The 16,546-nt window shown below is 39.3% G+C and overlaps 1 protein-coding gene across 1 annotated transcript in view; it reads right to left on the bottom strand.

Moving 5' to 3' along the window:
• Nucleotides 1–5,608: 5,608 nt before the first annotated feature.
• LOC128049681 (all-trans-retinol dehydrogenase [NAD(+)] ADH4-like) overlaps nucleotides 5,609–16,546 on the bottom strand; it is a 38,681-nt gene continuing 27,743 nt past the window's right edge. The window contains exons 6-9 of the mRNA XM_052641990.1: nucleotides 15,874–16,134; nucleotides 11,144–11,279; nucleotides 10,519–10,657; nucleotides 5,609–5,633 (exon numbers count right to left, since the gene is read on the bottom strand). Of these exons, the coding sequence (XP_052497950.1) occupies nucleotides 5,609–5,633; nucleotides 10,519–10,657; nucleotides 11,144–11,279; nucleotides 15,874–16,134 (561 nt within the window). The remainder of the gene's footprint in view (nucleotides 5,634–10,518; nucleotides 10,658–11,143; nucleotides 11,280–15,873; nucleotides 16,135–16,546) is intronic.

Raw genomic sequence — 16,546 nt, 5'->3', positions numbered from 1 at the left:
AACTACTGGACCACCAAGAAAGTCTCTCCTTTTTTTTTAAATTAAATGCCTAATATACTTACAAATTCTTTCTAAAAAGACCTTGAAACTTCAGAGAAGAAAAATGGTCTATCCTTGGGTTTAAGTTATAGAATATGTGCATTCTGGTTTAATAGCATTCCAGAGAGGAAATATTTACGGCTTTTACACAGTTCAATATTTGTCAACAATGGAGATGATTGACTAAAGAATATACAAATGTGACCTGCATTTAAAGGTATATTATTCAGAATAGGTGTTTCTCAGACTGCATATGGAATATTGAGTTTAATAATACTTAACAATATGTACTTAGGAATAAAGAGGACATGGTGGTAAGGGAGAAAGAATTGTGTTAGGCAGCTTCAGCTAGCAGAGGGACTGAATTTTGTGATGCTAAATAGGAAAAGGAGTACATCAAGGCTGTATATTGTCATCCTGCTTATTTAACTTACATGCAGAGTACATCATGAGAAACGCTGGGCTGGAAGAAGCACAAGGTGGAATCAAGATTGCTGGGAGAAATATCAATCACCTCAGATATGCAGATGACACCACCCTTATGGCAGAAAGTGAAGAGGAACTAAAAAGCCTCTTGATGAAAGTGAAAGAGGAGAGTAAAAAAGTTGTCTTAAAGCTCAACATTCAGAAAACTAAGATCATGGCATCTAGTCCCATCACTTCATGGGAAATAGATGGGGAACAGTGGAAACAGTGTCAGAGTTTGTATTTTGGGCTCCAAAATCACTGTAGATGGTGATTGCAGCCATGAAATTAAAGACACTCCTTGGAAGGAAAGTTATGACCAACCTAGATAGCATATTCAAAAGCAGAGACATTACTTTGCCAACAAAGGTCCGTCTAGTCAAGGCTATGGCTTTTCCAGTGGTCATGTATGGATGTGAGAGTTGGACTGTGAAGAAAGCTGAGAGCCGAAGAATTGATGCTTTTGAAGTGTGGTGTCGGAGAAGACTGTTGAGAGTCCCTTGGACTGCAAGGAGATCCAACCAGTGCACCTGAAGGAGATCAGTCCTGGGTGTTCATTGGAGGGACTGATGCTGAAGCTGAAACTCCAATACTTTGGCCACCTCATGCGAAGAGTTGGCTCATTGGAAAAGACCCTGATGCTGGGAGGGATTGGGGGCAGAAGGAAAAGGGGACGACAGAGGATGAGATGGCTGGATGGCATCACTGTCTTGATGGACATGAGTTTGACTGAACTCCGGGAGTTGGTGATGGACAGGGAGGCCTGGTGTGCTGCAATTCATGGGGTCACAAAGAGTCGGACACAACTGAGCGACTGAACTAAACTGAGAGAACAGAACTAGGGAGGCAAACTTTAGTTTTAGCCATAAAGAAAAACTTGACCTCTTTGCAAAGCACCTAAAGAATTTTAAAAATGGCCTTGCCTTCAAAAAGCTGTGGTCCAGTGATAATTTTGAAGAATCAGATTAAATAATGCACATGAAAGTACTTTTAAAAATGTCAACTATGATATATGTTAAAGTTGCTGTTGTCTCCCTGAATTCTTTTTCTCAAAGGAAGTGTGTGAAAGTGTTAGTTGCTCAGTAGTGTCCAACTCTGTGACCCCATGGACTGTAGCCGGCCAGGCTCCTCTGTCCACACAATTCTCTAGGCAAGTATACTGGAGTGGGTTGCCATTTCCTACTCTGGGGAATCTTCCCAACCCAGGGATTGAACCCCAGTCTCCCACATTGCAGGCAGATTCTTTACCATCTAAGCCACCAGGGAAGCCCATTTTCTCAAAGGAAATAGATGGAAAGATATTAAAGAAACAAACACCAGAGGGCATTGTGGTAGCGTTTAGAAAACAATGACAGTCCAAGACAGTTTGAAGACAGTTAATACATGTTAAAAAAATCATTTTTTTTCCTTCTAAGGAGAAGTGATGGCATTGCTTTTATCCAGGTATTATACACCCTGTTAACTGGCATTCTTAAAGATTTCTAATAATTGCAGGTCACAATATCCTTAAAAAACACACCTGTGTATCTTACTATGTTAGAGAATACAAACCTTTACCTGGTGGATTTTTCGTCTCATATTTTTATTTTGGAGGGGTCAAATTCCATTTCAGTTTTGTTTCAGTGGCTTTGTGCCCTAGAAATACTATAACTTGTATTGATCCTAGTATTTCAAAAAGTAACACTTTAGGGAATTTTCCGGTGGTTGGTCCAATGATTAGGACTTGGAGCTCCCACTGCTGGTTAGATCCCACAAGCCAAGAGGCACAGCCAAAAAAAACCTGGTAACACTTTGGAGAGGGATGAATTGAGAGTTTGGGGCTAGCAGATGCAAACTATTGTATGTAGAATGGATAAACAACAAGGTCCTACTGGATAGCACAGGGAAATATATTCAATATCCTATAATAAACCATAATGAAAAAGCAAAAATTTTTAAAGTAACATTTACAAAGTAACAGATGACTATTAGAGCCCTCAAGAAAACCATACAGTTGTCAGTAGTTTGCAGATTATTTTTTATGTCTCTAAAGTGCAGGTTTTAAATGGAAGTTTTCTGCATATTAGCAAATGAATTATTGTTGCATGATTTTTATTGTTTCTGGAGTATTCTGTAAAAACTCAGCATTATTTCTTACCTTAAGAGGGAGCTATTTGGATAACTTCGACATTAGATGTACATTTTGGAGAACTATACTATTTAAATTCACTAGTAATATCAACTGGGGACCTGAATGAGAAAAAAGGCCTTTGCTGCTAAAGGAATGATAATGGTTAAGCCTTAAACCCCATATATATCACCCTGAGTTTTCACTGATTTCATAAATATTCCTAGCATTATGGGGAGGGAGGTGGGAGGGGGGTTCATGTTTGGGAACGCATGTACACTCGTGGTGGATTCATGTCAATGTATGGCAAAACCAATACAGTATTGTAAAGTAAAATAAAGTAAAAAAAAAAAAAAAGAATAATGAGACTTCTTTTGTTTTTCAAATCAGAGAAGCAGACATGGAAAAGTAGAAGACTGATAGAGGCAGGGATGCTGAGCATGAGTGTTTGGAGAGAGAGAGGGAAACTACTGCTTCACAGCTTAGTTAACTGTTATTAACCTAGTTATTAATTTTACTAATTAACTTTAGCAGTTAATAGTTTTAATTAATTAATATTAATTAAAAATAATATTCCTAATGGCTATTCTAAGTTATTAGGGTTAGATTTGCATTTCTCTATATAGGAAAAAAAGAGGGCTATAGAAATGTTTTGGAAAAATTTTCATTCAAAAGGTCTAATACAAACTATTCAGAGACTTGTTGAAGGAGGAAACAGACAGAACAGGCTCCATCTTGAAAGCGGGACTCCATCTTGGGCTGGACTGTGGACTTTGAGCTGTATGCCCAGTATCTATGGAGACGACATACCAACTGGAAAACCAGACCCCCACCCCCTCCATAGAAGAGCCCCAAGGCTCATACCTAGACTCTCCATCACCTAAAAGAATACCCTAATTATCTGTGTAACCAAATAGAATCATAAATTCTATTATGCTTATTGGGATATGACCACAGGCCTATTGTTAATTGTCCACTGTTAACTACCTAGGCTTAAGGCATATGAATCACAGGTTAACTTTGATTGTATCTTTCTTTTCATTTGTTCAGACTAGTTTCAGGGAATTTAGGAAGACAGGTTTGGGTGGGTACACTTAGGGTATATAGTGAAGTGAAGTCGCTCAGTCGTGTCCAGCTCTTTGCGACCCCATGGACTGTAGCCTACCAGGCTCCTCTGTCCATGGGATTTTCCAGGCAGTAGTACTGGAGTGGATTGCCATTATATATAAGGTTTTCACAAAAACTGGTTGGGGTCGTTGGCTAAGAGGAGACTCTGCCTTGGGCCCGCCGGTGTAATAAACTGCACTCTGCTATCTGCATTGTCCTTCTGAGTGAGTTTGTTTCCTGGAACGCATGGCTACAACATTGTGAGGATAAATTTTGGTATCAGACACCATGTATCCACTGAGCATTTCTAATAGAAGGGTGGATTCAAGGATTGCTCTACCTTTAAGGAGCTTACCAACATAGACTTGAAAATAACAATGGAAGAAGCTGCATGCGGTAAGGTTTCACTAAAGACACAAAGAGCCAAAGGCGATCAGGGAATAAACACAGCTTCGTGGCTGCCAAGATCCGAGAGGAGGTGGGTCTCAAGCTAGACCTGGGAAGGACTGAGGAAGCCAAGGAGAGGGGGGCAGGGCATGAGGAGAAGCAAGAGAACTGCCGTAGGGAATGGCATGAGAAGGGCCGCCACACGCGGGGTGCGTCCTTTCCCCCACAATGCCAGCAAAGGGAGCCTTTGCCGATGGATCGACTGGCTGCTATTTCTAAGGAGAGAATTTACATAAACAGAAATATAAGTTTCTACTTCGAGATACTGCCACCTTCCTCAGCCAAAACTTCAGAGAAGTTTATCTTCTCTCAGAGTTCAGTGTGTTGTAAACATTAAAAACAAACAAGCAAAACCCCAAACTGGTAGATTCCAGAAATTATGCTAAACTGAGAAATAGTCTTTGTTACTCTGATCTGAATTATTATCTATCTTAAACTGTCCATCGTAAAATCTGTTAGTATAATAGTTTGAAAACTCTCATTTTGCTTTTCATATAAATCTTATTGTCTATTATGTCCTGCAACTATTAATAGCTTTATTTACATTTATAAGTACATTGTTCTTTGTCATTTCTAGTATACATCTGTAACTCTATCTCTGTTTTATAAATAAATTTATTTGTAATAGTTATTTAGATTCCACATAAAAGCAATATATATTTGTCAAAAAAAAGAAAATAGATTAATTGAGTTATTAATAGATTATTTAGCACAACTTTAGTAAATAGATGTTCACATTGTACATTGTGATAATTCTGAAATAAAAAGGGGACTTATTTAATAAAAACAGAAATTAGAGAGTATAAATATATTTTCTTAAAAAATATATATATACACTCATTTATATAGTTTCTGATATCCCACTACTTGTGATTATAGTTCACAGTGGTGAAGTGGAGCTAAGAGAAATTAACAGGTATTAAAATTATTTAGCAGCTAATTAAGGAAGAATAGCTTGTTACTTATTTTAAATTGTGTTACATAGATGATGTGTGTTTTAAAGATATATGTATCTTATTACAGTCTACATATCAATAATGATTTTTTTCTGGTAAAAAGGTTTTTATTATGGAAAAATTAAAACATATACAACAGTAGAGAGAGCAGTATAATGAAATCCCATATATCTCTCACCCCACCTTAAAAATTATAAACATATAGACAATCTAGTTTAATTTATGACCCCTTCATTCCCCACTTCCAGCTCTCAGAACTAGTTTTAAACAATGTCCAAACATCATATGACTCTCTTCATAAACATATCAACTATCAAGGTTATTCAACATAGGAAATATTGATGTATTTTATAGCTATTTAATATTGAGTATTAACTGTAAACATCTGTTTAAACTCATGGCTATCATTATTCATCATATCAGGTAATGGATTAACCAGACAGGTTCAGATTTAGTCAGCTAGTATTCCAAATTGTTCCTGGTGTTGTCAAAAGAGCAGGACTGTCCGAATGCTGTTAATAATAATAAAACAACAATCAGTATAATTTTCATGGTAAATTTCACCAAAATCCACAAATAATTTTTTTTTGTTTGTTTCAAGATTGGGTTTAATATTTCTGTATAGATACCTACTTCGCTAAGCCTAATTTCTTTTATCTTGTCACCCACTTCCATTCATGACATTGCTAATGTTTCATATGGTGTTAGTAACCTGGGGAAAAATTGGAGACCCTCACTTGACTCTGGCAACGTTCTTGTTGCCCACTGGTGTTATAGAGAAGTAGAGCACTCCACTACAGTGGAGACTGTAGTGTGATTTTTGTCTTGGGGTAATTGTTCTTGGCTCTCCTGTAGCTTAGAGGAAACTGGGCATCAAAAAAATTAGTGGTTGATGTGTTGGAATGCTGCTTTTGGAGAATTCAAAGATTTCTACTCCTTCAATATATGCAATCTTCTTCTGGACCTTACTGTTGGAGCTGTGAAATCCCTGGCATCAGCACGTTGCCAGCATACATACTGTTTTCACCCAGGACCTGGAGCTGCACCTTCCGATGGAAGGAGAACTTCTGTGGCCTTTCTGCACCATAAGTCAGGGTCACTGCACCTTAAGAGGCCAACTGGGTGCTGTGTTCCCTCCACTACCTTGCTACTATGCAGTTAGTATGGCAGGAGGGTCTAACCTCAATTGTACTTCCTGTTCCTGTGTGGTATCAGCATACCTGGATGTATAGGCATCCCTGGGGAGGCCCATCCTCTGCCTTCTCTTTTGCCACCTTTCTAGCTGTGTGGGCAGTCAACTGGTTTTCTTGGTGAGCCAGGGGGAAGCCGGAGACCTCATTCAGATGGCCTACCTCTTGGGCTCCATTCTCCACTGATTATCAGGCCTACATGGTATAGTGTGGGAGTCTTGCCCAGGTATTGGTAAAGTAGTGCAACATTTCCGTTTGGCTGCTACGTAGTAGTCCTTGTGGATATATGCCATGACTGAGAAAAAGAGTGCTGGAGGAGCTATGAATGCCAGTAAGGCTCTAAAGTGAAAGTGAAAGTTGCTCAGTCATGTCCAAGGCTTTGCAACCCCATGGACTGCAGCCTGCCAGTCTCCTCTGTCCATGGAATTCTCCAGGCCACAATATTGGAGTGGATAACTGTTCTCTTCTCCAGGGGATCTTCCCAACCCAGGGATCAAACCCAGGTCTCCCACATTGCAGGCAGATTCTTTACCATCTGAGTCACTAGAGAAACCCAGTAAGGCCCTAAATCCTAATCCAACTCCTAATGTGATGAATACTGCTTACAGGGTTATTGAGATTGTACAAGATATTGTGGGGCTTACACACTAAATTACTCTGTGTAGCTTAAAGAATAATGCTTATTTTTCCTCTTTTTTTTTTTTTCTCTAGAAAATCTTCACTTTGCAATAGCTAGGAAGTAAAGCAACTTTATATCTGTATGGATTAGTTTCAGGTTAGCTCCTAACCACTGTTAGGATCCCAGAAAAAGACTGAGTGAAGTCAAGATATTAGGAAAAGTGTGGACAGGGAGAGACCTTGTGACAAGGAAGGAAGGAGAGCCCAGAAAGAGCAGCGAGTGGGAAGGGACTCATGAGAAGGGACAGAATGCAGATAGTCATAAACCGAACTCAAGGATCCCTGGGGGGTGGCTCAGACAGAGCCCACACATTCCACCCCTGTGCTTTTGTCATTCACTGGACTTCTTTCTTTTGCAGAAAGAGCTCTGCAACTTTAAAATAGAGGTCTAAAAGCAAGGGCTATGACAGAAAGTTATGGTCATTGTCAGTGCCCACAGATAATTAGAAACATTTGGGGAAAAAACTACCTCTACCTAACTCTTAAAACACAACCATGTGTGCAATGTTACAGCTCCATTGTAGGCATGATTTTCTGGCAGAATCTACTGCCTCCTGGAAGAGCAGAGGCCTTTGCCCACCTGTAGAACTTGTCTGACCTTGATGTCTCTCTCATTGGGCTTGCCATTACTTTTGATACAGAAGATGTCTTATGTGGCCAATTCAGTATAGCTCAGGGGTGTCCAGGTCTCTGCCTTTGATGTAGTTTGATGTATTTCTGGTAGTATTCTGGATTCAGATCTATATCCATAGGCTCCTTCTGTGAGTGTTTTACAGGACTGGACAGCTGCGTGTCCACCGTGAAGGCCTCAGGGTAGAGGTATATACACTTTCACCCACTTGATATTGAATGACATGCTTGGTAACTGAACCGTAGGGAACTCGGCCATCCAGGTGCTCAAGCTGCTCTGTGATCTTGGGAATTTCTTGTTGCCTCATTTCAGTCAGATAAGCACAGCTTGTGTAGACTTTTTGCTTTTCCTCCATCAGCTGAGTTTTTGGAGGGAACTCGAATCTCTCATAGTCTTGATCATACCACTGCTTGTGGATATAGGTCTCCCTATCATCCTCTGCCATCAGGGCATCAGAATCCACGCCCCCTCCAAGGCCTAGTTTTCTGACAGAACTTTCTAGACCTTTACTTTGCTGTGAATGTGTGAAAAGCTACATGTCCTCACATTTGCCTACTAGGAACAGCTCCAAGAGGTCTGATGTGATATCATCCAGGTACTGTCTGCATTGAATGCACTTCAGAGGGTGGGTCTTGGAGGACACCACTGTTTTAGTTTGAGCTGTTTTTTCTTTTTCTCAGTTGGGTCTTTGGATGTAGGTTTCCATCTCTTCTCCTCTCTGCTGGCACTTTAATCTTGGACTTCCAGTTTCCAGAATTTTTCATCCTTATCTTTGTAATGAGAAACTTGTGATTTTTCTCTTTCAGGTTATTTTTCTTCATGTCTCTGGCAGCTAGAGTCTTTGGGCTGTCTTTTGTGTTTCTTTCCATCTTTCTCATCTCCTTTACCCATTTCAGCCTGAATTTCTGGTTCTGTGTGGCTCCTCCTTAGATTTCTGTTTAGGTATTGGTTCTTTGCTTGACTTCTAAATCTCTTCATCTCTTTGTTCTTCCATTTCCAAGTGTGTTTACAGGTTTTACTCTCTCTGGTTCTTCTGCAGCGAGTGGTCTAGCAACTGGTTCTCTGGATGTGACTTTATGTCTTTTTTCCTCTTGGTCCTTTTCTTCTCATTGACAAAATTGTCCAATTTTGGTCTTTCAATTTCTTCCTTAGGTCTCCTTGTGAAACGAGATGTGATGGTGGTTTGCCTGCTAGTTTGCCTTATAATCCTGGGTGGGCCTAAACTTTGTTTCTCATCAGACTTGCTTTTTCTAGGTATACAAAGTTTAGAAACAAGTTTGGGGGACTCATTTTCCTCTGCTGTTCTCATTCTGCAGTCTTTACCACTTGTTTCCTAGACATCCATTCACTTCTCAACTGAAAGCCTGAGCTCTGTTCTCCAAGGACAGATCTTTATATAAAAAGGATTTGATTTTACCCAAGTAGCCCGCCACTGATAATTCTTCTTTATGTAATTTACATAGTCACATAACTGCTTCTTTATTTCTGTTTGCAGAAATTCATGGAAGAGATTCAGTTTCTTCTTCACACATTCCTTTTCTGTTAAGCTATCTGAAAGCACAGGGAGTCGGCTCTCAAACTGCAAAGAAAATTATCTTCACCTCACTCAGCAGGGATGATTTCCTTTCTTTTTATTGACATTCCTTTTGATATGTTGCAGTGAACACATTTGCAAATCAGGAAGTTCATATAGTAGAGATATTTTCTCAGGTTTCTTCCTCAGGAAATATCCTGGGTCTCACTGTGGACCTATTTTCTTCTTTTGCAACATTTATTCTCTGCTTCAGATTCCTGTCATTTAACTGTGTGGTTTCCCCCTGCCTCTTTTGTGATATATTTTCTTTTTGTTGCCTTTTTGCATTTTCTCTATTCAGTACTGTTCCTGGTGTTTTGTCCTTTGCTCCCATTGACCAATGCTGTGGTTATTTTAACCAAAATCATTGATCCTAGTCTTGTTCCCCAGTTACTAGGGATCCCATAATTGGGACACTTTTATAAATCAGTTCTTAGGGTCTATGCCAAGAGAGAACAACATATCTGAAATTGAGGACTTGAATTACTTACAGGATACCCATGACAAACCTAGAAAATGAGAAAGTTGGGACATCCTTGAAGTATGGGACATCTGCCCCCCACTGCTCACATTTTCATGGTTTTCATTTGAATCTGATAATGAAGGGCCCGGAGTGGGCCTTCTATGTCAATTGCAGACCACAGTGATTCCAGAGCCAGGGCAATAATGTACCAAAGGAACCTGACATTATAATCTAGAAATCACTCTCTCTCCAGAGTAGCCCCAACTGAGTTAAAAATTGTTTACAAAGGGGAAAATGTGTGTCAGTTTATACCATCACTCTATTTTGGAACAGTGTATGGAAATCAACTCTGAATATTCATTGGAAGGACTGATGCTGAAGCTGAAGCTCCAATACTTTGGCTACCTGATGTGAAGAGCTGACTCACTGGAAAAACCCTGATGCTGGGAAAGATTGAGGGCAGGAAGAGAAGTAGGCGACAGAGGATGAGATGGTTAGATGGCATCCCTGACTCAGTGGACATAACTTTGAGCAAAGAGAGAGTGAGTTAGTGAAAGAGAGAGAAGATAGAGACAGTGAAGGACTGTCTGGGAGATAGTGAAAGACAAGGGAAGCCTAGTGTGGTGCAGTCCATGGAGTCGCAAATAATCAGACATGACTTAATATACTCCATGTATATTTGGGAGATAGAGTAGGAAGCTTTTCTTTTTTCCAAATGGCCACTATTTAATCTTTTAAGGGTTTTGAGTACTTCTGATAATGTGGAAGTGTCAGAAAAGAAAAACTGGTTAGTTTTCAACATCAAATGAAATTAGAATCATTGTAAAGATTTTTCAGACTGCTTACTCATCTGGTAATTTACCTTTTTCCTTGGTACATTAGGTCAAATGCCTCATTGACTTTGTCAAAACGTAGGGTATGGGAGACCAATGCATCCAAATCCAATTTTTTATTCTTGTAGTCAGCAGCCAGCTTTGGAACAGAAGTGACACCTTTCCAACCTGTAATTGCCCAAAATGTCAAATAAACACATGGGTCTTGACATGAAGGGATAGTTTAACCAGTGTTTGTCAAATGAACAAAATTTTTAGGTCAGATATGGGTTGTTTCAAATAGATTATCCTCCTGCCATCTTTAATTTTTTTTTTGTATTTTTAATCTATTAAATTTTTTCTTCAAGAGAAAAATTCAAGATTATTTTCTATTTCTAGATAAGAAATTATCTCAGTTTGATCCAAGTCTACCTTTTGTTCCCTTATGTTGGTCTATTTTAATGTAAATTGAATTTCAATTTGCAAATTACATTGATCCTTCTATAAAAATCCTGTTTACTTTCAAGTAACCAATAGAATAAATAGCTTTCATGTAGTCTTCAGATATGTTCTAGGCACTCAATATTTTTAAAAAATAATTTTTCTTTCCTTTCAGTAACCTTCATTATGATAATTTGAGTACTACTGTGAAGAAAAAAGAAAATAAAAACTGACCACCAAAGCTTGTTCCAGTTAGAGTACGGCCCATTAATAGCTCCACTGCAGAAACATTCAATCCATTGTCACCAACGTTTACTCCAATGATAGTGCATACTCCCCAGCCTACTGTTACACTATCCAGGGCTGCTCTCTGGAAGGTCAAACAAAAAAAGATTAGCTGAGTAGGTAGAAAAGTAGAACATGAACTGCAATGTGGGTGTGTTCAATGCTTCAGGGAAAATGTACACAACTCTGCATTATGACCTTATGGCCATAATATAGATTGAGACTTGCACTTACGCTCTGTTCCAGATAGCACATCCAATAAAATTCTGAACATCGCCAAAAATGGCATTTAAACGAAACAAAACATAGTTTACTCTGTTTAATACCACAGTAATGCTGGACCTATAGTGTATTTCATTGTATGTCAAGAAAAATACACATAGATCTTTAGATGATATTGTAAACTCGAATCAACTAGTTTTTGACCATCTACAATGGAATGTGCAAAGATATTTGCAATTCCACAGGCTTAGGATCCAAATTAAGTCATGAAGAGAGAGTGAATAAGTAAATATGAGGCATATACTGTAACTTAATAGATCTCAATGTAGAATAAATGAAAAGAAATGCTATTTAAAACAGAAGACAGAACAATTAAACAGAAAATGATAGTGGCTGCTGCTCATCAAACATTTTATCTGCTTCCCTATAGTTCTGAGCTCTCCTGCGGTTACATAGAGTCCCATGACTAGTTCTGGGCTACAGGCCAGAGTGATGTGTGCCATTTCCTGGCCAAAATGGAAAAGCCAGTGGGCAACCTGCCAGCTATCCCTTCTGCTCTAACAACCACAAGAACCTCGTGTTAAGATTGTAAAGCCATAAATTAGAACTTCCTTCATTGCTAAGTCACCGCATGGAAAACAGGGACCCAGAGGATTTGCACTGATCTTTGCATGATAGAAGAAAAAATATTGTTATCTTAACCCACTGCAGGTTTGGAGTGAATATGAAATGCCTAGATTGAAAACATAAATAAGCTTAAGAAAAATATAAACTTGTGGATGGCCATTCCACATAGAAGCCCTGTGGTATAGTTGAACATTTAAAAATCTTTTGAGACTAATATTATAGAAGAAAAGTATAATTTACCCCATATCCTTTGCCATGCATGCTTAGTCACTTCAGTTGTGTCCGACTCTCTGTGACCCCATGGACCGTGGCCCGCCAGGCTCCTCTGTCCATGGGATTCTCCAGGGAAGAATACTGGAGTGGGTTGCCATTTCCTTCTCCAGTGATAAAGTATGAAGTGAGTGAAGTGAATAAAGTAAAGTCGCTCAGTCGTGTCCTACTCTTTGTGACCCCATGGATTGTAGCCTACCAGGCTCCTCTGTCCATGGGATTTTCCAGGCAAGAGTACTGGAGTGGGTTGCCATTTTCTTCTCCTTTGCCATAGTACGTAGTCAACTTGATTCTCACGTGTCAAGGTGACTTTTACTTCTACAGAAGTTCCACCAGAAATACTGTTCCTTTTCATCACTGATCACTATATGAAAGAGCAGTCTGAAGTATGGTATATTCTCTCCCTCTTCTCTCGCTGTCTCTGTCTGTCTTACTAGGGATGGAAAATGACCTAGAACTTTTAGAATGTGTTTTGAAATCTTTATTTGAATATGTGTTTATTTATAGTTTTGAAAATTTCTAACATTTCTAAATAGCAACTCTTTTACTTTCTACTTCTTGTATGGCAGAAGCATTTTTGTTTAATGCATATTGTACAGAAGAACCCACAAAGAGAGGAAAACCACACAGGCACTGCTTGTTACCTTAAGGGGGCTGCTTAGATTATTCCCATTTTGGGTTTGGCTGTGCCATGTGGCTTAGGGATCTTAGTTCGCTGGCCAGGGATTGAACCTGTGCCTTCTGCAGTGACAGTGTGGAGTCTTAACCACTGGACTGCCAAGGAACCCTCCTCTTTATTTTTAAATTTAATGTCTTTCCTATTGCCCTTTTCTCCATTTCTGAGCTTTTCTCCAAGCAGGGAATTGACCTCCATAAATATGACTTAGTTAAATGGGTATTATATGCAAATAGATGGTTTTATTTAGTAGCCTCTGATAAGTTTTGATGAGAATTATTTTTAATTTTCAAAATCTTATAAAATTGTCCATTACTGTAAACTTCTAATTGTTTTGTTGGATTTCTTAGGCTGCTTTAGAGCATTAGAAATCATCAGAATGAAGTTCATACCCATTACTGGAATGTCTTCCACAACCTAGCAATTTAGCTTTCCTTTCCCTTTGTGGAAGGGTAGGCAGCTCATTTTTTGTGGTTAAATAAACCCATCTCTTTTTATTTGGATTCTCTAGTGTGATTCTGTTCCATGATTTAAAATACATTTCTTGGTGTAATAAATAAGATAATAATGGAACCTGAAAGATTTAGATCAGTGGTTCTCAGCTTGAGAAACTTGTAAAGAATATTAGTACCTTGGTCCCCAGTGCATGAGAATATCCTAGGTATGGGTCTATTCGTTGACACTGAAAAACAACTCCCTTGATACTTCTAAAGTATAGCCAGTTTTGAGACTCTCTGTACTAGAAAAATAAGGTTAAATGGGCTGAATTTCAGTGTTTGTGAAACATGTGAGCTGTGGGAAGTGGAGGAGTGGATGTGGCACATTGCAGTCCTCAGGTTCCAAGGACAATTTAAAAAGTAGGGCCTGAAGCTTTGGATGCAGGGGAGCAGTGCAGGACGAGGAGCCCTCCCTGCATGAATTTCAGTAATAGCATTTATTGAGTCCTTCCCAGGTGGTGCAGTGGTGAAGAATCTGTCTGCCAATGCAGAAGACACGGGTCGGGAAGATCTCCTAGATGAGAAAGTTGCAACCCACTCCAGTATTCTTGCCTAGGAAATCACATGGACAGAGGAGCCTGGTGGGCTACAGTCTGTGGGGTCACAAAGAGTCAGACAGGACTGAGCAACTGAGCACATATGCGCATATGCTTGTTACCGGCCAGATCCTCTCTCTCTCTCTCTCTTTTTTTTTCTGCCCTCTTCTGAGGTCTTTATTTATTCATTTTTTTTAATTTTTATTTTTACTTTATTTTACTTTACAATACTGTATTGGTTTTGCCATACATTGACATGAATCCACCTGTTAAGCAGTCGCCCCATTTGCAGTGAAACCATTCTGAGAGGCAAGACCCAGGAAGGGCAGCCTATTGCTCTCAGCAGCTCTTCCCAATTTCCATTCTCTCCTGGGGAAGACATGTCAGGTGAGAACTGAGGAGAAGAATTAGCAAAACCTGCTCCTGGGAGACTGAAGTACAGAATTGCATTCTTTATGGCCTCCCAGTGCCCAGTTGTGTCCGCCTCTTTGCGACCCCTGGTGTTTGGATTGCAAAGAGTCTGCCTGCAGTGTGGAGACCCAGGTTCAATCCCTGGGTTGGGACGATCCCCTGGAGAAGGGAAAGGTGACCCACTCCAGTATTCTTGCCTGGGAAATTCCATGAACAGAGGAGCCTAGTGGGCTACAGTCCATGGGGTCATAAAGAGTCAAACATGACTGAGTGACTAAGATACACACACACTTTGCAATCCTGTTGACTGTAGCCCACCAGGCTCCTCTGTCCATGGAATTGCCAGGCAAGAATACTGGAGTGGGTTGCCATTTCCTTCTCCGGGGATTACACCCTCGCCTATTGTGTCTCCTGCATTGGTAGGTGGGTTCTTTACCACTAGTGCCACCTGGAAAGCCTCTCCTTAGAGGAGAGTTTTAGGAGCCAGGCTGAGTGAAGGTGTAAATAAAAAGGAATAGTGTCATAACTATTAATACTTCATAGTTCTCACTAATGAAAGAAAAGTTCTCTCTAATTTCTCCATAGGCAGAAAATTTAGTTGATAATTTCTCTAGTCATCTTGTTAAAAAAACAAAACAAACTCTTCCTAATGGTGTCTTTGAGCAAATATGCATTAGGCGAGTATTTGCTGGAGACTGAGGCTGTGCACTCTGGAGGCTAACTAATCCTTACGTTGCCTGTTGGTTCTTTATCCCATCTTTTGGAGCAGAACAGACAGGACTAGAGGTGTGGATTTGCAATCATGCAGTTGCTCAGGACCCTACACTTAGAAGGGCCCTCCTTTCCTGTCCTGAGAGGAGAAGAAATCTGAATGAATCAAAATTGTAGTGTTTAGGAAAAAAGGATTTAGATTTAATTTTGCAGCTTGTTGATTTTTTAATTGAAAATTTCACACATAATTTGGACCTAATTCTGCAGCCCGTTTATTTAGATCTGATGGACAGAACTGGCTTGTTTGCAGGTTGCTACCCTCTCCTGGCTGTACTTTAATGTGAGAGTGGATACCTTTGGCTGTTAGGAGGGACACCAGTCACCCTGTCTATTCCCTCTTCTAGGACTGCCTTTTCTTTTTCCCTCACTTCTCATAGGCATAATTCTTTTAATTTGTAAGTTTTCTCTTAATGTTTTTGCTGAATTTCATGTGAAAGAATAAACACATGTTAATAACACATTAATATTAAGTAGTAATTAGCAATATAACAAAAATTAATTACATGTTATATAATGTATAATGAATCTAATATATTAATAAGTATTGTTTATATAAACTTAACATATATACATAAATATAAATATTAAATATAAGCATATTAATATATTTTCAATGTTAATTATGTCAATAAGCAATGTTTATTATATCTTATTATAAAAAATACATACCATGATTTTAGCTCCTCCTACACACTCAAAGGCAAAGTCCACACCTCCATTGGTCATTTCAACGATGACCTCTTGAATGGGTTTGTCTAGGTCTTTAGGATTGAGGCAGTCAGTGGCTCCAAGGGCTTTGGCCTTTGTAAACTTCTCACTATTGATGTCAATAACTATGATTCGGGAAGCTCCTGATGCTTTACAACCCATTACAGCAGAGAGACCAACACCTCCTAGGCCAAAGATGGCACAGGTAGAACCAGGTGTGACCTGCAGGCAAGAACATTATAAATTAACTTTTCAGGCAGCTGGTCCCATTTTTGAAAAAAGGACAGAGTGAAGTGGGAGAAAAAAAAGGGACAGAGTTAAGTGGGGGCAGGAACAGATATATAAAAGCCTGTCTGTTGTAAAGCTAAATGATATAGCTAAATGGAGGAAATTTGCCAATGTGAAAATGTATGAATCACTGGCTAAATTTGAAGAAACATTTGAAGGCTATTAGAATGAGAATTATCAGCTCATAATTCTACAAACCCAAGTAAAAATCATTCTCTTATCTTCCTTTTCCCTTTAGTGTTATGAGAACAAAAACTGAAGCCCAGACATTTTAAAGGGCTTATTGGTTTCTTTTTTAAATAGATCTTCCCTGGTGGCTCAGACGGTAAAGCGTCTGCCTACAATG

This window comes from Budorcas taxicolor, chromosome 6 (genome assembly GCF_023091745.1).
Source record: "Budorcas taxicolor isolate Tak-1 chromosome 6, Takin1.1, whole genome shotgun sequence".
In the NCBI taxonomy this organism is placed as follows: Eukaryota; Metazoa; Chordata; class Mammalia; order Artiodactyla; family Bovidae; genus Budorcas; species Budorcas taxicolor.
The sequence above is the reverse complement of the archived record's forward strand: the minus strand, read 5'-3'. Positions and strand labels throughout refer to the sequence as shown.